Source organism: Fukomys damarensis, unplaced genomic scaffold (assembly GCF_012274545.1).
Source record: "Fukomys damarensis isolate Sample0158 unplaced genomic scaffold, DMR_v1.0_HiC HiC_scaffold_14, whole genome shotgun sequence".
NCBI classification, from domain to species: domain Eukaryota; kingdom Metazoa; phylum Chordata; class Mammalia; order Rodentia; family Bathyergidae; genus Fukomys; species Fukomys damarensis.
Genome location: NW_022900926.1, coordinates 25,218,503 through 25,242,115, shown reverse-complemented (window position 1 = coordinate 25,242,115; position 23,613 = coordinate 25,218,503). Strand labels below are relative to the sequence as shown.

General features: G+C 39.9%; 1 protein-coding gene across 2 annotated transcripts in view; it reads left to right on the top strand.

Annotated features, from left to right (window-relative positions):
* Fndc1 (fibronectin type III domain containing 1) overlaps nucleotides 1–23,613 on the top strand; it is a 73,642-nt gene that overhangs the window by 32,723 nt on the left and 17,306 nt on the right. For both annotated transcript variants that reach the window (XM_033763281.1, XM_010625247.2), the window contains 6 exons: nucleotides 864–3,476; nucleotides 5,173–5,273; nucleotides 7,184–7,295; nucleotides 13,230–13,715; nucleotides 20,810–20,878; nucleotides 22,325–22,480. In XM_033763281.1, the coding sequence (XP_033619172.1) occupies nucleotides 864–3,476; nucleotides 5,173–5,273; nucleotides 7,184–7,295; nucleotides 13,230–13,715; nucleotides 20,810–20,878; nucleotides 22,325–22,480 (3,537 nt within the window). The remainder of the gene's footprint in view (nucleotides 1–863; nucleotides 3,477–5,172; nucleotides 5,274–7,183; nucleotides 7,296–13,229; nucleotides 13,716–20,809; nucleotides 20,879–22,324; nucleotides 22,481–23,613) is intronic.

The following is a 23,613-nucleotide window of genomic DNA, read 5'->3' as shown; positions in this document are numbered from 1 at the left end:
ATATAGATATAGATATATATATATATAATTTTTGCAGGAATTGAACTGAGGACCTTGTGCTTGGGGGCCAGGTGCTGTGCCATTGAGCAAAATCTCTGGCCCCGATCACAATATTTTATATCTGGCTTAGTCGTAGTTCTTGCCTGTTAAGAACAGCTATAATATACATTTGCAATACACTGATAATTAGTTAATTCTTAAAAAAATTCTATGTAAGACTTTGCAATTGCCAAATTGGTGAATTGGAATTATTTCATAGTATTCTTAGAGGATTGGTTGTAGGACCACCCAGGATACTAAAATCTGAGCACTAAATGCTTCATGTAAAATAATGTAGTATTTGCATACCCTATACTATAACTGATCTCTAGTTTACCATATCATATAAATCATCTTTAGTTTATTTACAACATCTGATACAATAGAAATGCTGTGTAAATAGCTGTTACATTGTATTATTTAGGAGAAAAATGACAGAGAAAAAGCATCTATACATGGTCAGTACAAGTGCAATTTTTTGCCAAACATTTTTTATGAGAGGTTGAATTTGGAGATGCAGAACTGATGGGTATGGAAAGTGACTGTATTTCAGAGTACTCACAGCAGAATTCCCTCGAATAGTAATTTGTGGTAGTCTGTGTAGTCAATTTGCTTATATTTTCTAAGACCTATGCCTGTTACTTAATGCAAAATAACTTCTTAAGAAATAATGCCCATAATTGGGAAAATGATTTCCAGTGTTCTTAAAAATTACAAGTGGTCAGTTATGTTCGTTTCCATACTACTGTTGTAATTACTTTGTATTGCACAGTTTTGAATGTTTTCTTTAATGCCAATTCTTTAACATTTTTTTTTTTTTATAGCCAGTACCAGTGAGCCTAAAGTTCAGCAGAATGCAGATCGTCGGAAACCAGAGCCGTCCTCGCCTTTTCCCAAAGCTTCAGCTCCCTCAGCTCACACTCCTTTGCCTAGTTCTCTCCCAGGCAGAAATGTGAAGGACCCTCTCCTTGATTTGAAGAACAAAATACTGGCCAATGGTGGGGTGCCCAGAAAACCCCAGCTTCGTCCTAAGAAGACTGAAGAGTTGGATGCTCAGTCCACAGAAGGCACCGACAAGGAGGAGCTGGATTCCTTGGAGGATCCACGCACATCAAACTCCCACACTCAAGACCAGAGGCGAACCCTGAGGCTACCAAGTAGATCTGGCCACTGGGTCCCAGCCCCTGGCAGGATTCCACCGAGGGCCCGAATACCTGCAGTGCCCCCAAAGGAAGGCATGGATAAGCGTGGCCCCTCACTGGTTGCCCACCCTCACCCAGGGGCTGCCTCCTCTGAGGAGGATTCCCCTGCCCACCGTGAGGCCACCCAGGGTCCCTCCCCACACTCCTACGGGGAGCCCTCTGTCAGCTCCATTGACAACAACTCTATGGACGGAGATGAGGAAGAGCGTGCTGCAAGGTCCCCCCACTCCAAGGCCACCACATTCCAGCAGCTGCCTTCTAGGACCCCAGCCCAGTCCCAGCCAGCCCTGTCCTCCAGCAATGAGGCAACCTCCAGTGACACAAGGCCCACTCACCATGGTGCAAAGCCAGCCTTACCTGCACGCAGGACACCCCATTCTGGGGTTATGAAGGAAGATTCCAGCGCCCCTGTGCCACCCTCAAGACTTTCTCCCCCTTTCAGAGGGTCATCTCGGCTGCTGCCCATCCAACCGCATCCTGGCCCTCCACTCTCTAGGGGCTGGAAGGACGGTCACCCCCTGACTGTCAACTCGCACGCACCTTCACAGTCTACCCTGTCTGTCCCCGTCTCTTCTCACCTCTCTTCCAGTACAGAGGTCTCTGAGGGAGGGGATACTTCTGATGGCAAGGGCCCCAGTGACAGGGATGCAGAAGATCCTGTGAGGCAGGCTGAGGCCACTGTCCTCACTCCAAGGGCCCGACCTGCTTCTGGACACTTAAGTTTGCTCAGGAACAGGCCCTTTGCTGCCAATGGCAGGTTTCCAAACAGGCTCCTCAATGGCCGAGGACCACGGCTTCAGCCCTCCAGCTTTCCCCAGGCCACTATGGCCTCCAGAACCCTCCCCAAGGTCCATTCCCAGTCAGGTTCCCATCCTAGGCTTGGGTCAGGTATCCATGGAGACGGGGAGGATGAAAAGCCACTTCCTGCCACTGTGGTCAGTGACCACAGGACTTCCTCATCCAGGCAGCTCCCCTCTGGAGGCTGGGACTCTTCAAGGAGAGGCCCCCAGAGAGGGGGAAGCCAATACCGGAAAGAGCCTGTCCCAGAGAGCCCTAAGTCTGCGGGGACAGATATAAATACTTTGGACAAATCCCCCTCTCTGACCTCCAGGGCACAGGACATTGAACAAAGCACAGACGTGGAGGTGGAAGAGCGTTCTCCCAAAACTCAGCTAGTGTCCACGGGACGTCAGCCGTCCCCTGCCCGTCCTCCAGCGCCAAGGACTCAGCTCTACCCTGGGGCCAGTATTCCTAGAAGAATGGCCCCTGGCCGGGCCTCACAAAATCAGCCCCTCGCACCGGTTTCCACTTCCGAACACCAGCATGGGGGTGGCACCCAGAGCAAGGATACCGATCGGTCCCTTTCCCAGCCTAAACTGGCGCTGGCTCCGGCTGGGCATCCCCGCCCCCGCCCCACGACGCAGGGCAGCGCCCACTCCTCAGATAAATTGGCAGGGATCTCAGGAGGATTGCTCCGCCCAGCTTCCCAGGGCCAGGACGAGAATTCCCAGAGCAGCTACGAGGACAACAGCACAGAAGTTGAGGCCCAAGATATCCGCGACCCCACACGGGCTGCTCGGCCCAAGGATGCCACCCCATCCCTGTCCAAGTACCATCAAGTGGCATCTCCGGCAGGGACCAGAGAGGACAGACGTGGCCATGCAGGCACATCCCAGAGGCCCAGCAGGCCTGGCAATCCCCAGCCCCGCACCCGGGTCCCAGGCAAGGCTGGGGCACAGGTCACATCAGGAAAGGAGTCTCCTTCCAAGCGCCCACTGCCCTCCAAATCTCTGCAGTCGGTCTCCATGGAGGAGGAGGAAGAGGACATGGGAATTTTAAAAGGAGGAAAGGAGGACCCTCTGTCTTCTGCTCCAAAGTGGCCTTCTTCCTCCACCCTCAGGGGCAGCAAATACTCGGATGGGAGCCTCAGCAAGGACAGGCCTACCATTGTACTGGCTCCCAGAGGAGGGAGCTCTGCGCAGGAAGAGAGCGCGACCCCGGGCAAGCGACCTCTGGGCAGCCTCCCAAGAGCCTCGCACCTGCCTACCCGCTACCCTCCTCGCAACCCCGCTACCCTGAGTCCCAGCGTGAGCACCACCTCCTGGCCTCGGTATACCACTCGCTCCCCTTCGAGCGACTACTCCACCACACCGATGCTCTCCTTGAGACAGCGGATGCAGCGCAGATTTCGCACTCCTGGCTTGCGCCAGCCTGCGAAACCCTCTTACGCACAAGGTAATAGATTTTAAAAAGCATCAGCCCCTTCCCTCCCAGGGGCTCAGTAGTGTTCATTGCAATTCTTGAGAGGTTTTTAATTTAATTTAATTTTTAAAATTTTATGTTATTGGGTATCTAACTACATCTAAGCACTGTTTTTAGAGCTTTCCAGGTGCAACATAATTTTATCCTTTTAAATAGTCTCCTAGGGTTTGCCTTGCTTTTCAGATGAGGAAGCTGGGGCTCAGGGATCCTAGCTGCTTGTTTGAAGTCAGACTGTTATGAAAAGTCTAAGCTGCAATTCCAGTCCCAAATACTAATTCCACGACTCTCTGTCATTCTGTTGTCCCATATTGCCTCTCTGAACCCCTTAACACATGCTCGTAATCTGTGAAAATGTGTCACAACCGCGAAGTTCTTTTTGTGTTTAGTTGCCACCATATGTTTAAGGAATCAGCAACAACAAATTAGATACGTATGTAGGCTTATTTTGTTCTTATATTCTATATACAAAACTCTCAACCAAACATACCACAGGACAAATTCAAATGTCTAGGATTTGAATCCCTCGGACATTGCAACCAGTGAATATCTAAAACCGCCATACCTTTAGTGTATGCTAACGACAGTCATCAGCCAGAGGAGTCAGACAGATGTGTGCCTTGTATTTCCATAACACAGCAGAATATAGATCTTAGATCCTGCCCTGGAGACCACCTAAGCTCAGCCAAGGATCTAAGGTATTTACCATAAAATTGCATTTAAATTTGAACCCTCCTTGCATATAATTGGGGCTTCACAGAACATTCTTGAATGAATGTTCTCGTATTGTTAATCTGTGCAACACACTAGTCATTTTAGCCCAATGCAAAGACAGAATAACGCCCCACAATGAAAGACAGTTTTCCACTAAGATTGACTTTTAAAGCAAAATTAAGGTGCTGATTATATAAGTAAAATTCAGTATTTCCTTGGACATAGTAGGAACTCAGTCCATAATTAATGGGTAAACACAGGAGGGAGAGAAATACATCTTTGATCTGCAAGACAGTGTCAGAAAACTCAAACACTTAGCATCCTGTGAGGTTGAACCCATTTGAGGCCTCAGGGGACTGTCTCTGAGGGGAGAGGTGGAGACAGACAGAAACAACAACTTAAAGGGCAGCTGCTGCACCTCCTGCTTCCTATCTTGGTCAGTACTTCCCAATCAGCATGAGTTCAAGCTCTGAGACAACACTGGCATTTGTACTTGCCAAGTGATGATTGGCACCCAAGTCAGCTAGAAATAGTTGTCCTGTTTGGTATAATATGCCAACAACAGCAGGATTCCATTTAGTACATCTTGGAGAGAACTTTTTCTTCTAATCACCCCTCTCCCTCCAACTTCTGACTGGCTAAAATAAAGCTACACCTACTAAAGTCTTTAACTCTGTGTGGCAAATTTAGTTATGCAGCCACGTTCTCATTACCCACATATTGTTAGAAAACTGACTTTACTGTACTTTTTTAGTAAGCATTCTAATTTACCATGTAGAAATCACACTGTAAGATTATTGTTACTTAACATATAGGAGCGACTGGTTTAGTAGTGCTTAGTATTTGCTTGATACAATGTATTACAACTTTTGGTTTGGGATAATATCAACAGTCTAGGAAATGTTGAATTTACCAGGTTCTGTTATTTTTTAAACTTTGAAATTTTTTCACTGTTTAGGTTATAATGGCAGATCCAATGTAGAAGGGAAAGTACTTCCTGGTAGTAACGGGAAACCAAGTGGACAAAGGATTATCAATGGCCCTCAAGGAACAAAGTGGGTAGGGTAAACTTCTTTAAGCATTCCAGCTGTTGGAGAGAAAAATGATAAATACTGTGGACCAGTAAATCAAGTGGTTTACTTCCTTTTCTTCTCTGGTTTTAACCACATGAAGATACTTGAATGTGGTTTATTTCAAGGCTCAGAAAATGTTTGGTTCTCTTTATTACTATGACATCTCACAGCTAATCGATGAGGCCTGGGGCTGATTTACATTTATCTTGATGGTTCGGAAGTTCAAACAAAAGTGTGGCCTGACCGTAGCAGAGTCTGATTGAAGGCCTCTCAAATAAACATGTTTTTTCTGCTCTCCTACCTTTATTTGATTCATATTTTAGCTTATTGTTTGATTAAATATTGCATGTATTTTTTGCTAGTTTTCTCAAATCCTTTATAAAAGGAAGCAGGGTAAAAACAAATAAAAATCTCTGAATCAAATAGGCAGTTTTCTATTATATTACCTTTGAAATCATTGAACAATTGTTAGACTAAAATTAAAAACACACATTAGTGCTTTATGTATGTTTAAACAAAATGACTACTAAAACCCTGCATTAAAAAAAAAAAACCCTGCCTGAGGGTAAGATAAATGTTTAGGTAATTATCATGAAGTGATAATAATGGATAGAATGTAATGTTCAGGGACTGAAAATATTCTTTTAAAGAATAAAAAATAATTCACAGTGGAATTTTCAGTCAAAACTTTCCATTTTTAATGGCAAGTTTAGGAAAACATATCAATGAATTTCATGAAAATTTTAATCACTGATGATCTTAAGATGAAGTTTACCATTTCTCAAAGGAACAGAAATTCATAGTAGGAAGAAGGCAAATTAAAACAAAATGTCTTTGCAAACAATTGTGAACTGGAGCAGTATATAGTGGATTTCTAAAGTTATATTTATATAGATCAATCTCTTTTTTGTTATCAAAACAACACCCAACAAAATGACCTGCTGAAAGACTTCCTCCCACAGCCTGATCATGCAGAGCAGGGGGATTCAAATGTGAACCAGTTTAGGGCTGCTGTCAAATCAGACCTGGGGTCCGATGGAGTGATTTGTGCATCTGATGAGTCGCCAGGTGAAGGGGAGGTGATGGGAGGCTTTCCCGAACCACCAGTGAACATCACAAGCTTCTTCCTTCATAGAGATAGTAATAATATTTTCCCAAGTTTCATCGAATACTATATTAGGCAGCAGTATTAAAATTAACTTGTTTTAAACTTAATAATTAAATTATAATTTGATTTTAAACTTACACAGTAAAATGCAAGCCCTGTATGTTTTTAAACACTAGCAATACATGTTCATCTGAATTAAATACTTCAGAATTATGTGAAAAAGAAAATAAGCATCCACTATCCCAGACCATTTTTCAAAGATAGCCACTATTTGCAGTTTGGAGTGTTTCCTTCCATAATTATTTTCTCTGAAATTTCAAGCTTATATACAAATATGAGTATATTTTTGTTTTTGCAAAAGAGTGAGTCCTACATACTAAGTACACATCAGAATAGGTCAGTATGTATAGGATTCCCATATCCTTTTAATTGGCTATGTACAGGCCATGAGGTGTTTACTCTCTCCTCTCACTTGATGGACCTTTAGACTGTGTCCTACTTTTGAGCATTAGATCCGTTTTACTAACTGCTAAAAACATCTAAGCATCTTTTATGTACTTGAAAAATTTAAACAATTTACATATTATATGAGTAAATGGTTATCATGTGAAATATAACTGTTTTACCCTTTGTTTTTAAAACTTTGCAGTTAATACTAACACAAAGAATATTTCCCACTCACATTATGGGTTTCTTCTGTGGGAAGTTTCATGCATATGTATAAGTAGCTAAATTACTGTGATCATTTAAAAAAGTCCAATATATTCTTTATCTGTGTCATGATTTAGGTTGTGGACTTTGATCGTGAGTTGGTGTTGAATGCAGAAGGGAGATACCTCCAAGATTCACATGGAAATCCTCTCCGAGTGAAACTGGGAGGAGATGGTCGCACCATTGTGGGTAAGCAAGAATAGTTTTTAAGGAACAAAGTTGTACTGGATCATCTGTAGAATAACAAATATCTTCCACCTCCTCCACACTTTAGTGGATGCCCTCAATCCAGTTTCTTTCAGCCCTATAGGAAGAAGATTGTCAAAAGAGGCAGAATTTAGATTTCTCTCCCATGACCTTAGCTATACTTTTCCTGAAGACATAATTCTCTAGAAATGTGTTTACTCCTTTTTTTTTTTCATTAAGTCTATCGGTACTTTTTAGATATACAGTGCAGTTCCGTTCATCATTGGGATCTTGTACCTTTGCATGATGTATCTTGGTTCTTATTTTTTCCCTATTCCCCTGCCCTCCCTTCACCCCCTCCACACTTCTCTATTTACAAAGACTTTGTTTCCATTTTTCCCTTTTCTTGTATTTTTTCTTTTCCCTTCTTTCTTTTCCTGTGCCCTTCACACTTCCCCTACTCCTTTAGCCCTTTTCTTCCTATTTCACATTATCAGTTATACAATTTGAACCTTATTTACACTTTTAGTTTTTCACACAAGAGAAACTAGATCTCTTCTGGTTCCAAAGGAATTTTTGGTTTGTTTTCTCTAGTTCTGTGAAATATACTGTTGGAATTTCAATCGGAATTGCATTGAATCTGTAGAGCAGTTTTGGTAGTATGGCCATTTTCACTCTGTTGATTCTTCCTACCCAGGAGCGAGGGATGTCATTCCATTTTCTTATATCCTCTTTGATCTCTTTTTTCAGAGTGCTGTAGTTTTCAGTGTAGAGGTCTTTTGCTTCCTTCATTAGATTGATTCCTAGATATTTCATCTTTTGGATCCTATTGTCAAGGCTATTGTCTAATTTCTCTCTCAGCAATTCTGTTATTTGTGTACAAGAAGGCTATTGATTTTTGATTGTTGACCTTGTATCCAGCTACCCTACTGAATCTGTCAATTAAGTCTTGAAGTCTTTTAGTGGAGTATTTTTTGGGGTCTTCTATGTAGAGTATCATATCATCAGCAAATAATGACAGTTTAATTTCTTCCTTTCCTGTCTTTATTGCTTTTATTTCTTTCTCTTATCTAATTGCTGTGGCTAATGTTTCCAAAGCTACATTGAACAGGAGTGGTGACAGTGGACATCCTTGTCTTGCTCCTGATTTTAGTGTGAAGGTTTTCAGAATTTGATCATTTCGTATAATATTGGCTATTGATTTTTCATATATAGCCTTTATCACGTTGAGATAAAGACCATCTATTCCAATTTTATGCAGGGTTTTTTTTTATCGTGAATGGGTGTTGAATTTTGTCAAATGCCTTTTCTGCATGTATTGAATGATCATATGGCTTTTGTCTTTGACTCTGTTAATATAGTGTATCACATTTTTTAATTTACATATGTTGAACCATCCTTGCATCCCTGGAATACATCTGAATTGGTTGGAGTGTATGATTTTCTTGATGACCCTCTGTATTCTGTATTCTGACAGTATCTTATTGAGGATTTTTCATCTATGTTCATTAGGGAGATTGCCCTGTATTTCTCTTTTTTGATTGGGTCTTTCCCTAGTTTTGGAATCAAAGTAACGCTTGCTTCCAGGAATGAATTTGGAAGTACTGCTTTCTTTTCAATTTCATTGAAAAGTTTAAAGAGTAGTGGCAATAGTTCTTCTCTAAACGTTTTGTGGAATTCACCAGTGAAGCCATCAGGGCCTGGGCTTTTCTTTGTTGGCAAACTTTTAATTACATTTTCAATTTCACTGATTGTAATTGGGGTGTTTAGAATTTTTTAATCTTCTTTATTCAACTTTGGTAATTCATATGTATCTAAAAATCTGTCCATTTCCTCTGTGTTCTCCACTTTATTAGAGTACAGGTTCTCAAAGTAGGTATTGACTATCCTCTGGATTTTTGTTGGATCTGTTGTGACTTCACCTTTTTCATTCTTAATTGAATGGATTTGAGCCTTTTCTTTCCTTTTTATGACAATGTTGGCTAAGGTTTTATTGATTTTATTCATTATTTCATAAAAACAACTCTTTGATTCATTGATTGTTTTTGTATTCTCTTAGTCTCCATTGCATTGATTTCTGCTCTGATCGTTATAATTTCTTCCCTTGTATGAGCTTTGGGGTTCTCTTTCTCTGCTTTTTCTAGGAGTTTAAGATTCACCATTAGGTTGTTTATTTGAGCTCACTTTGTTTTCCTAGTGTGGGCATTTACTGCTATGAATTTCCCATAGAACTGCTTTCTTTCATTGTGTCCCATAGATTCCTGTGTGTTGTATTGGTATTATCATTTATTTGTAAAAACTAACTAATTTCTTCAATTCCCTCTGTGACCCATTGATTGCTCAGGAGAGTGTTGTTCAATTTCCATATGTTTGTGAAGTTCTTAGGATTTCTTATGCTGTTGAACTCCAATTTAATTGTAGTATTGTCAGATAATATACACGGGATAACTTCAATTCCTTTGCATTTATTTGAACATGTTATATGAGCTAGTTGTGGTCCATTTTGGAGATTGACCAGTGTGCAGCTAAAAGGAATATGCATTCTGATTTTGTGGCGTGGAACACTGTAGACAGCTATTAAGTTCATTTGTTCAAAAGCTTGGTTGAGTTCTAGTATTTTGTTTTTGATTTTTTTTGTCTGAATGACCTGTCTATTTGTGACAGTGGGGTATTAACTACAACTGTATTCGTCATGCTTATTTAGTTTTTGATGTCCCTTAATATTTGTTTTGTGTAGTTGGGGCATTAATATTTGGTGCACATATATTTATGATTGTCATTTCTTTCTCTAGGATTGTTCCCTTTACAAAGATGTAGTGACCTTCTTTGTCTCTCTTAATTAATTTTTGTTTGAAATCTATTCTGTCTGCAAATGAGATAGCTACCCCTGCTTTTTTCCAGTTTCCTGTCTTGTGGAGAACTGTTTTCCATCCTTTTACTTTCAGTCTATGAATTTCTTTTTAAACTAGGTGTGTTTCTTGCATACAACATATTGTTGGATTTTATTTCTTAATCCATTTTCCAGTTTATTTCTCTTGACTGGTGAATTGAGGCCATTAACATTGATGGTTATAACTGCTAAGTATTGAATTTTCATTGTCACATTATTGTCCTGTTGTTGGCTGTTTTTAATTTTTTCTCCTCACCCTTTCCTAATTGATTTGCTCTGTTGGGCCTCATGGTGTTGTGATCTTCATTGTCTTCATTGTCTTTTTCTAGGATATTGTTTAGAATCCTTTGGAGTGCTGGTTTGGTATTGATGAAGTTTCTCAGTATTCTTTTCCCTATCCATTTTGAAAGAGCATTTTGCAGGATATATCAGTCTAAGTTGGAAGTTGTTTTCTTTTAGGGCTTGAAATATCTCACTCCTGGCTCTCCTTGACTTGATGGTTTGTGTGGAAAAGTCTGCTGTGATTCTGATGGGCTCTCCTTTGCATGTAACTTGTTTCTTTTCTCTAACTGCTTGCAATATTTTGTTCTTCTTTTGGGTTTTTCTTTCTTTTTTTTTTTTTTTTTTTTTTTTTTTGGTCTTCTTTTGGGATCTTGATTATTATGTCTAGGCATAGATTTTTTTTGATCATGGCTAGTTGGAGTCCTATATGCCTCACTTATCTGTATGTCAAATTCTTTTTTTCTGTTTGGGAAGTTTTCTGTCATTAATTCTGTGAACAGTTTTTTATGTCATTTGTACTTTCTCCTGCTTTTCCATGAACTCTTATCAGTCTTATATTATTCTTCTTTGTGTCATCTAGGAGCTGTTGGATTGATTTCTCATGGTCCTTTACTATTTTTAAGGGATCTCTCTTTTCATGGTCACTGACTGCCATTCTGTCTTCCATATCTGATATTCTGTCTTCAGATTGGGTCAGTCTCTTGTCGACACTTTTAATAGAGTTTTTTTTTTTTAAATCTTCTGGATATTTATCTGTTTCATGGATTCCATTTCTTTCCTATGCTGGGCATTCATGGCTTCTATCATGGTCCTGAACTCATCTATTTTTTTTGTCTGTTTCTGTTCTAAAGTCTCTAGTTATGTTTTTCATTATGCTCACTATCTCTGTAGTTATCTGGGAAATTATTTCTGTTTGGAATTTTTCTAGAGCCTTATTCATCTGTTTTGTTACTTTATGTGCTATCAGTTCAGGGTGTCCTGGTGGTTGATTGTCAGACTTTTCCACCTCATTTCCCCTAGAATTTGCCATTGGTGAAGTGGAAGTCCATATTTGTGCCTTGCTTAAGTGTTTTCTCATTTTTATTTTTGTTTTTGGTACTGTCCTTGTTTTAATTCCTGGGTTAATACTTCGATCTTCCAGATATAGCTGATCTTTAGTTTTGAATCTCTCATGACTCAGAGACACTCTCATTTTCATAATATCAGGAAGGACGATTGATTAAATCAATGACAACACCTTAGCCCAAGTGATACAATCAGCAGCATGATAGCATCTAGCACATTTTAGAAACTGAGTCCAGAGGACTCAGGAAGATCATGTAAACTCTAGGAAACTGTTGAAGACAAGAGGGAAAGAGATAGTGAAAGAAGAAAAAGAATAGAACAACTTAACAGTAATAGGGAAGCTATAAATTGTACTCACTTTCCTTTGAGATTAATGACAATTGAGAGAAGGAAAAAGAGAGAAAAAAAGAAAAGGAAGAAAGCTGAATTAGAGCGGGAAGAGGAATCAAAAGGGGGAGGGAGAACAACGTGGGAGAGCAAGAGAAAAAAGAAAATAGGAAGAATTTGAAGAGTGGGAAAAATGAAATTAAAAAATAAAAATTAAAAATTAAAAATAAGAGGAAAAGAAAGAAAGAAAATTGAAGGGCCTCCTTCTGGATATGTCTCTGCTGTCACAATAGATAATGTGGGCAGCAATGTGCAGATCTAATTCAAGTAGTCTCAGCAAGCCATCAGCAGACCCCTGAGATTCAGGCTGATTTCTGGCTGTAAGGCCCAAGTTGAGCTCCCTGACCTCTTGAAGGGTTCAATTCTTCAAGGTTCTACTGCAGGTTCCAGCTGCCCTTCCCCTGAAGATAGTCCAGGTTCAGATGGGAGGTTGTGATCCATCCAGCTTACCAACTATGGTGGTCAGGTGTTCCTTTATTGCAGGTATTCACTTCTGCTCTATCTTCTGGAGCTCGTACATTGGCCTTTATGACCACCCAAGAGCATGTGGGTGGGTGGGGGGTTGTGATGCTGCAGGGTCACCTGTGTGGTTCTGATTGGAGGCCAGGGGAACTCAGAAATGTGTTTATTCTTGAAACTGGCCATTTAGAGCAAGGAGTCTGAAAGTTATGGCCCACAGGCCAAAATCCTGTAAGCCTGTGAACTCAGAATAGCTTTTTTAAATGATTGGCGGGGGGGCAAGATGTTTTAGACATATGATATTTCTATGAAATTTGAATTTCAGTATCCATAAAGAAAACATTATTGGATCACAGAAACATTGGTTATATATCATGTAACTGATTTGTTATGTATTGTTTATGTATCATGTGTCAATTATTTTTTTGCCCCACAAGGGCTGAATGAAGTATATTGACAACAGAGACCATCTGGCCTCTTAAAGCTTAAAATATTTACTCTCTGGCCCTTTACAGGAAAAGTTTGCTATCCTTGGTCCAAAGTAACAGTTGTGTTCCTTAGTAGTAGGAATGAGATAAAAGAAGGAGTTACTTCCCTTACTAGACACTAAGAGTTTTCTGGGGTAATGGAGTATACTGATGAAAGATTTCTGTGCAAGGAAATACAGGTTAATAGGCATAATAAGCTCAGAAAATTCTAGGTAGCAGTGGATATTACTATCTCAGCTGATACACTATACATCACTCCTTTGCATTTTACTATGCATCAACTTTGAGAAGACACTTTCCATTAGGTTTTTATTTCCTCTGGATCATTTCACCTTGTTGCATAGCTCTTGGTTAATTTTGTTTCAGATCTTGGAGGGACACCTGTGATCAGTCCTGATGGTCTCCCCCTCTTTGGGCAGGGGCGACATGGCAAACCCCTGGCCAGTGCCCCGGATAAACCCATCTTGAGCCTTGGAGGAAAGCCTCTGGTGGGCCTGGAGGTCATCAAAACAACCACCCTTCCTCCTACCACAACCATGTGGCCTACCACAACTACGACCACTGTGCCTACCACTACCTCTCCTCGACCCACAAGGGCCACTGCCCACCGCATGACCACCACCCGCCACACCACCACCTCCCACCGCATGACCACCACCCACCGCACGATAACGACCACACTTCCAATGACTACAATCCGAACTACTATGCCGACAACCACCACCACCACCACCACCCCTGAACCCACCACTCCCATCCCTACCTGTCCCCCTGGGACCCTGGGACATCTTGACGGTGATGGCAACCTGATAATGGGCTCTAATGGCATCCCAGAGTGCTACCCTGAAGAAGGTAACCAGCTTTGTTCAATGGTAACCCAATCCACTTAACTAGTTTGCTGCGTTTCAGAAGAGAGGCCAAGCCTGCAGGAGAGGGGTAAGTAATGTGCATAGCAAAATGGTAGTTTGAGGTGGCTGTAATTCCTGCAGCTTTTATAGTATTATGTTAAAAGCAGGGTTGTTAGATTTAGCAAGTAAGAAATATTACATGGGGCATAACTATACAAAAATTTATCTTGCTGCTTATCTAAAATTCAAGTTTACTTGGGTACCTTGTGTTTTATGTGGCAGCCCTTGTCACAACCCAAGGCACTAATTTAGCTAATATTTGTGACATAATTGGTTCAGTTAATGTTTCCTAAAGTATTTCCCACTGGATACTAGTAGATTAGTGGTATGTTTTTAAAAAAGAAAAAAAAATTCTGTGATTAACTGTGTGATTTAAACAAGGTTTGATAAATTTCTTACTGTTGGATCATTGACTAGCCTCCTTCTGAATCTCCAAGAAAAGCAGTGTTTGACTGATGAACGCCCTGAGCAGCCTTCTTTTTGGAAAATGCCAAGCCTCAAGTGTTTAGGCCTCCCATAGAAACTTGAGCTTTCCATAGGGTAAGAGGTGCACCATTTCCCTGCTTTGTCGTGCTTGATCTGGGCCATCCAGCTGTGGTTGATGCTGTCCATCTTACTGCTGGGAACAGCTTCTTCCCTCTGAAGAATGGGAGCTAGAACACATTTGCCCAGGCTGTGGAGAGCTGATGTGTCATAACTGTCCTTTCTGCTCAGGCCCCTCTTCCAACTGCTTTGGAAGTTGTCAGCCTAGATCAGCAGTGGAGATAAATTCATGTTCTTTTCATGGGAAAATGCCAAATAAACAGTAAAACTTTACATATCTAAAACGTTCACACCAAAACATAAGCAAATATGTACAGAAGGGGAGTGGAGACACATTCATCTTCTTTGCATGGGAAAATGCCAAATAAACAGCGACACTTCACGTATCTAAAGAGTTCGAACCAAAGCATAAGGAAATGTGCACAGAAGGAGAGGACCACTGGGAAGAAGACTTTTAATGCTATTTATCCAGTAAGTACACATTTGAATTTACCACTGTATTTGTAGCATGAGAGTGACTTCTTCTGTGTACATTAATGTGTTTATTTTTAAACATAGAAGTATAATTAAAATAGATAATTTAATAGTTGGTTGTAAATAAAAGTGATTATTTTAGATTTGATTTTGGTTACTGTGGATACACTGCTTTTCTTTTAAAACCTTATAATTTTTTTCATATGCTTTTTATTTTTGGACTTTCATTTGACATGAAAGTCAATATTTTTCTTGGGATTTGTGTATCTTTTCTTTGCAAATAGTGATATCTGTCCTATCTATCTACTTATATTTATTCTTCAGATATTCTAATCTAAGCTAAAGAATAATTTGCTTCCAGGCAGCTATTTGAAAAAGTACAAATCAATACAAAGTCTTGGGTGAAAAAATTAAATTTGGGGCATCTGTATATATGTCATCAATATACTAATGTACTATATATGTTATTTTAAAAATATTTCTGTATAGCCTATCTTCTTATTTCTGTTATTTTAGTAACAATTTTATTAAACATTTTTCCTTGCATTAATTCTGATTCATATATAGAAAGCTGCACATATTCAATCTACACAACTCCTTGAGTTTGGGGATGAGAATACACTTGTTAATTCATCACCACCATCAAGGCCACAGACATATTACCTTCTGTCCCCTTTAATTGCTGGTATTATTCTTTTCTCTTTTTCTCTCCATCTCATTTTTTGGAGTTGCTTTTTTCTCCTCATCTTTAAATTCACCCTGCTGTCCTAATACTCAAATATCATCCCTTTTTGGCTTCCTTACATCAGCCTCAACTCACCTTCTCCCTAAATGTTCAACTCAACACACCATTAGTGAAGGAACCTGTGAGCCAGACCTTTGGGAATGCGCAGTGCAGTCTCTGCTTCATTCATTGCTAATGTGACACTTCAGGGTTAATGATGGGGAGAGGTAAAGGAAGAACATATCTGTATGGAACCAGGTTCTAAAGATAGCTTGAGATTTGAAAATCAGAGTCAAATTGCTCTAGAATGTCATAAAATACATTTGCTGTTTCTTGGTTGAATGCCCTGTAATCAGCCTTGATATGCAAAAGTTCTTTCTTTGAAAGCTATCAGGATATTCAGAGCAGAAAGAAGATCTCAGTGGGGCTTGGGTATCAGCTAAGGGACTCTCCCAGGTCCCCCCAACATATAAATTACAGAACCACCTGCATGCCATCCCCAGCACTGGTTCTACCTCTTGTGTTAGTGTTTCTCTCCTATACCTTCTCTGCTTGTACAGACTATAGTTCAGTATTTTCACAGATGCTGGAATCCCATGTGTACACAACCAGGATTTGACAAGCAGCACCTTGGGTGTGCACTTTGCAGCCCAGCAGCTGGAAGTGTTTGTTGCTTGAGTGATTACGATTTGGAAGCTGTATTAGTGATCAATGATGAGTTTAGGGAGGGTCCCTTCCAAGTCCCCTATCTTCCCCTACCTCTAGTTGACCACTTACCATTCTGTTCTGTTTGCACAGTCACTCTGTAGTTAAATCATGTCCTCCTCCCTTCTTTAAAAACACTGCCTTCAGATAATGTTCTGGAAATACCCTTGGGCTGTTCAGTGATTCCAGCAATTCAATAGTATTTATATGTACTTCCTCATTGGTCATGGATGCCATACTTCTCTGTAGGTATAGATGCGCATTATATGCCTGCTTCCTGTGTACTATGCATTTTCCACTCTTCCACACACACACACACACACACACACAGACACACACACACACATGCACTTTCTATTTATTTTTTTCTTGATCTGACTTCTCCATTTGATAATAAGCTTCTTGTAGCCAAGACAGTGACTTCTGCTTCATCTCTAGATCCTTATGTGTTTTAGTCACTACCCCTTCACTAGGACAAAATATCTAACACCCACAATTTAAAGGAGGAGAGGTTAATTTTGGCTCACCATCTTTAGAGGATCCAGTCCACAGTCTGCTGACTCCAAAGCAGTAAGGGCATAGTGGAAAGGTCTGTTGCAGGAAAGCTTTTCTTGTCATGGTGGCCAGAAGCAGAGAGAGAAAGGAGGCTCCTAGGAAGGAGATGTACCTTTCCAGATTGTGCCACCAATGGCCCACTTATTCTAACTAAAGCCCACTTCCTAGCAATATGCTGAGCTCTGAACTCTTCAGGGAATTAATTGACTGATAAATATCACCCCATAAGGCAACACTTTTCAAAATTCCAACCTCTGAACACATAAATCTTTTAGGAAATATCTTAGATCTATCTAGAATATATAAAGAACTAAAAAAAAATCAGACCCCCCCATATAAAGACCCAATTCATAATGGGCATCTGAAATGAACAGATATTTCTCAGACAAACAAGTAAAAGAAGCAAATGATCATATGAAAAAATGTTTAACATCACCGGTCATTCTAGAGATGCAGATGAAGACAACACTGAGATTCCATCTTGCCTCAGTAAGAAAGGCTACTATCAAGAAGTCAACTAATAATAAATGCTGGCAGGGTTGTGGGGAAATAGGAACCCTTCTTCATTTTTGGTGCTAGTGCAGACTGGTGCAACCACTATGGAAATCAATATGGAGACACCTCAAACAACTAGGATTACAGGTCCCATTTAACCCACCTATTCCTTTGCTGGGTATCTTCCCAAAAGAATTATACTACAGCAATATATGCTTGCCCATGTTTTTTAAAGGCACAGTTTATAATAGCTAAAACTTGGAAACAGCCCAATTTGCCATCAATTGGGGACTGGATAAAGAAGATGTCTTTTTTTAAAAAATGGAACACTACTCAGCCATAAAGAATGAGAAACTAGAGAGATTTGTAACTAAGTGGATGCACATTAAGGTCATACTCTTAAGTGAAATTAATAAGTTACACGTGTGTAAATACTGAATAGTTTCTCTGGTGTGAAAAAGTAAAAATATAAATAAGGATTAAAATGTATAATTGGTAGTGTGTAATAGGAAGAAATGTTTAAAAGAGTAGAGGAAGTGGGAGGAGTAGGGGATAAGTAAAAAGGGAAAAGAAAAAATTTTTGAAAAGGAAAAACATAGAAACAATGTCTTTGTAAACAGGGAAAGGTGAAAGGGCTGAGGGGAGGGCTTGGGAATGGGGAAAAATAAGAACCTGATAAGTCACGTATAGGTACAAGATCCCAATGATGAATGTATCTGTGTTGTATACTTAATAGCAGCACAGTTTGTAATAGCTAAGACTTTGAAACAGCCCATTTGCCCATCTGTTGGAAACTGGATAAAGAAGATGTGGTTTTTCTATAAAATGAAATACTACTCAGCCATAAAGAATGAGAAATTAGAGTCATTCATAGGAAAATGGATACATATTGAGGATAAACTCTTAAGTCAAATAAATAAGTCACGCATGTGTAAATACCGAATAGTCTCTCTGGTGTGAAAAACTATAGTAGTACACAAGATCCTAATGGGATAATTAATAGTGTGAAATAGGAAGAAAGGGGCTAAAGGTGTAGGGAAAGTAAGGGGGTGATGGGAGGGCAGGGACAAAGAGAAAAAATGAGAACCAAGACCTGTCATGTGAAGGTACAGTAATGAATGTCACTATATTGTATACCTAGATTGTACCAATAAACTCAATAAAAAGAAAAAAATATATACCAATAAATTTAATAAAGAAAAAACACCCTCTCATGTCATAGCATGTAATATAGGCATTCTCCATTTTCTACATGGGAAGTAAAAGTCACTCACCTTTGTTTTTCAGGTCCTGTCTCTACAGTAGATCAGATGAGATCATATGTATTTGGAAATGTTAAGAGCCAGCTGAACGTACAAGAATTTGTAACAGAACCTTGCTGCGTGTTGCACTGAAATAGCAGTGATTATGGAAAGCAGTTCCTCTCTCTCCTGACAGAAAATATGGAAAGAATAACTGAAATTCACTTGAGCTGGCACCACCACAGAGCATGGAAATATGCCTGAGTTTCAGTGGCTGTCATTTATCTCCTCTCTCTAGACTTTTACAAAGAACAAAATTTTTTCCTAAGTTTTGAACATTAGAGTTTACTCTCTAATTCTGTAGTGATCGAACTCATGTTTTTTGTGACTATGGATAGACTACTGAAGAGAATAAGCTACACTACCATGGTGGATGACTAGCAACTACTTTACATGAAGAAGTTTAAGTTTTTGATGTGGATGTGAGATGACATATCAAGTCCAGTCTAACCAAGTTCCAAATGGTTCAGAGTGGCATTCAGATGGAAGTTACTTTTACTTTGGGTCCAGATGGTGTTAGCTTAGAAAAATTTCCCTGAGTTTATTTGTTTTTTAAATAAAAAAGCATTAAGTCACTGAGTAGGAAGTTCTCTTATGCCAGAGAACTAGGGTGTCACTGCTCTGAAGAAATGATCTGTTTTCAGGTAAAAGCAACATTCCTATGACCTACTGTATCTATAGTTTCAATATCTCCAGGAATTACCCTTCACACCAGGAGTCCAAGAAAAACCAAGACATACTTTCTCTTTTTCTTGTTCACCCTGAATGCAAAAGTTATATAATTTATTCATTTTTGACCTGGATAAATGTAATGAAAGAAATGAAACTGAATTGGTAATCAGGAAAAGTAAGAGTATGTCCCTGAAAAGTTAAATTGGCAAGCGAAGGAATATAGTATGCCAGGAACCAATGGCAAGATAAAACTTTGGTGGATGTGAACCTGAATAGGACTTGTTGTAATTCCTCTTGAAGACTTGGTGTCTTTTCCTGAGAAAATCCTAAGCCTGACCTCTCTCAGTGCTATTTTGTTAGGATGAACTCAACTAGTATATACATAAAAGTATCCATTGTCCAGAAGGCATCTAATAAATGGTAGTCCTTTCCTTTTATTACCCCCTCTTTCTCACTCAAGAGAGCATATTTTTGGAGAGGGCTATACCTGTGGGCTTCAGATCAAAAGGAAGGAAGGAATTCCTCTGAACTTTTTGCCTCAAGATTTTAGCAACCATAGACAGATGCTTTTCTTTTTTATAGTTGCATCTATATTCCCCAAATATAGAAATAATGCAATTGCTTCTATCACACCTTCTAAAAAGATTGCTCCCTGAACTACTCAGATAATGGAGCCAAAGTGCTGTCGTTTCCTTAAATCATTTGATTTTCTTTGTCTAATGTTCCTCATGCCCACAATACCAGTTCAGTCATTAAGGGAATTTTAATAATAGTTCTCATAATTAGGTTTCCTGGAAGACATTAAAAAAATCATGTAAAATTCTACAAGTTGTGTTGAAAGTATAATTCTGTAATTATACTCGGTCTAGTGGTTAGTAAAGCCTAAACTGTTTTAAGAAGAAATTTCTATTCACTGGCATATCCTTTCCAAAGTTCATATTACAAGTTATGGAATTTAATTAGTACTTATTTAGCTCCTGAATTGGAGAGAGAGGCTGGGAGGTTAAAAGAGAAGCACAGGGAACTCCATTGATACAGTTTGCCAAGGGAGAGTAGAAAAGGCAGGAAATTTCCTGGCTTCTAAAATATTTCAGAGGCAAAACTGATGGGTGGAGAGAAGGCAGATTGATGAACAGGAGCTCACAGGTGAAAGGATTGGTGTCACCATGCTGAGTGCCAACATCTCTCTCCACAGCTTTCTGAGCATGTGTGTGTGCATAGACTGTGGCACGGTGGCCAGGCGGTGCCTCAGTGTCCAGTGCTGTGGGCAAGGGGGCAAGGGGCTGAGGTGGCAGTGAGGGTGCCAAGAAGGTTCTGAATCTGGTAGCACCCATCAATGAGGTGTTCATTCCTGGTCAGAAGGGTTCTTGGATTGTCCTCTTCTGACCCCAAAGGAAATAGGGCCTGGGATCCATCTCGGTGTTCTGGAAAATTGAGGAGATGCTGGCCTTGGTGACTTGTTTCCACGATACACTGAGGGTGAAAGAAATCATTATATTCCCCGGGACCAGAGCCCTTGAGAAGAACCTCAGGCATCTGACGATCATCCCTTTCCTCTTCCCTGCTTAGATGAGTTCTCAGGCCTGGAGACAGACACAGCCATACCCACAGAGGAGGCCTATGTCATATATGATGAAGGTGAGGGCTGACTTCAGATACTTAGACATCATTCCTGATGTCAGGCAGGATCTTATTTTAATTACTGTGATGATCTTGATAATAGTTTCTTTTAGGAATGGTGCTGGGGAAGGTGGTTCTAACTTCCTCCTTGCAAGTCACCCCTAATGCATATTTGATCTAAGAAAGACGGCATGCCTGGTATGCAAACGTAGTTTCACAACAAGCTTCAGGAGTTCTCACTCCCACCCTTCTCCTTTAAAGAGATTCCTGTGCTGCTCCCCCCACCTCTATTTGTAAAATAGAGCTATTATTCTGACCTCTTCAACCCTTTTCTCTTTATTACTAATTAAATAAAAAGGTGATGCTGTAGATTTGATTTACCACAGAAGCTTTTCAAGGTAAGATTAAGAATACATCTGGGTAACATCTGGAACAGTCTCTAGCAATGGTAACTAATTCCATTGTTATTCTTAAAACCCTGGGATGCTGTGCTTTCTAAATTGCTTCTGCAGTTGAAAAGTTAAGGGGGACTCCTGTCTCCACTGCGCTCAGGGCCTTGACACCTGGGCTTTGAATGCTCTCAGGAAGTACTGTGCCTTGCCACAGCCATTGCTAGCCTGCTTGCCTTGCATCACAACTGTGTGAGTAATGCCACCTTTGATGCTTTATTTATTCATAATGAAATTTGTTACAGTGCTTTAATCCCATTGGCTTTTCAAATAAAAATGACTTAAAAGCAAAACAGATGTTAGGAAGCAAAGGAAGACTTCTTAGCACCTTTGAAAGTATTAAGTATTTCTTATCCTTGAACAGTTGAACAGTTTCTTTTCTATTTATTTTTTTGTTTGTTTGCTGTTTTGGTACTGGGGATCGAACTCGGGACCTTGTGATTGCATGGCAGGCAGCAGAACCACTGAGCCAAATCCCTGGCCCTCTTTTCTTTTTTATATGTGTTAAAAAGATAATATCTCTCAAGTTCTCTTAACAGCATTAATTCTACTTTTTCCTACAGAGTGAAGTGCATCCACAGAAGATAGATTTTTTTAAAATTAAAGTTTGTTTTCTGATGTGACCTTTTATGGCTCTAAAAGAGAAAATTAGGTTAAAAAAAATGATGATCTTGAGCCAGTAACATGGCTGGATAGATTGTAAGGGTCTTTCCAGCTCTGATCTTAAGACCTCATTTTTTGTGGACATATGTATTTATTTTTCTTCCTGTCTTTTTCTGTGCAGCTGTTGTTGTAAGGGAACCAAAAATGGAGAGAAAAAATATTTTAGTAGAAACTAATTATGTTTAGGCACAGCAATTAATTTAGTGTGTGTGTGTGTGTGTGTGTGTGTGTGTGTGTGTGTATGCAAGCACATGATAGGCTCTAAAATGGAATTTTAAGAAAATATCTTTTGACTGTCAACATTTCCCCTTTTTTGGAAGTGCCTTATTGCAAAGCTTTGGTATCCTTTCAGACTATGAATTTGAGACCACATGGCCACCAGCCACCACCAAGCCCACCGCCAAGCCCACCACCATGGCTACAACTCCTAAGGTCCTCCCAGAGGAAGGCTCCATCAATTCTTTTCCTGAAGAAGAATTTGATCTGGCTGGGAAGAAACGATTTGTTGGTAAATATAACTTCTTAACCAGAGAAACATGGTTTTTAACTTCTGTCCTTTGAAAAGGAGCATAACTAATCTCTTGCGCTGGCCAAGGCAGTGCATTTTGAGAAGAACTTTTCCTGGAGTGAAGTTTCCATTTGGAACCATTTATCCAGGCAGCCCTATTTAGTTGCATGTTAATGTGCCTTCTGCAAAATTCAGAAGAAGGGTGAGTGCAGGAGAACACTTGGTGTCCAATAGGGGAGAGTTTAGTGAGGAACACTTACAAATTAGTGAGGCCAGAGAACAAGAGTATTTTTATGGTAGCCAGTCTTTCTAAGACAATAATCATTTATCACTAGGCCTTGTCTGCATATTATTTGTGAAATTCTTCCTAAAAGGTTAGTAGCTTACTGAATGGAGCCATAGCAGGGAGCATTACAGAATCAAATCTATTTTTTTTTCAAATATTTTGTGTAATTTTCATTAGCATCAAGGACTTGGGATCTTTCTTACAATTAAAACATGACTAACAGGAAAGTCTGTGTAGTTTAAATGTGTTTCATTTTCTTCCCAAGTCTCCTTTTCCCAGGCCCCTAATGAACTTCACTAATGAGATGGTTGGATGAATATGTTAGTAAGTGGAGACAAGCAACAGCTTAAATTAATATCATGCTTTTCTGTTTCCAAAATAAATGTCCTGCCATGAACACAGAACAAGTTTTGCCAGCCAAGATGCAATGATTGAGTGTGTGAGCCCCAAGAACTTGAAGAACAAGGCTGCGAAGTTGAAGTACTTGTTCCTCAGGCCCTGCCAGTGCTTGTCCATGGCGGGCAGCGGCCCAGTGGAGTTCACCAGAGGCTCAGACTTTCTTCTTAACAGCTCCATGGCAGAAATAGAAATGCTTTCCATGCTATTATTAGTTCTTCCAAAGCACTCTTTTGAAGAAGAAATACTTGCTACTGTCTGACTGTTTTCTTATGTTCATAACTCCAAAGGGCATAGTAGCCTCCTCTCCAAAACTTCCAGGAGAGATCCATGGGCAAGACTAAAGGTTTAATTCAGCACTAATTATTGGAAAATGGGAGAGCTAAAAATTGCACTCAGTCCTAACAGCCATTGCGAATGAGAACCTAGCACCAAAGATGCAATGGGCTGT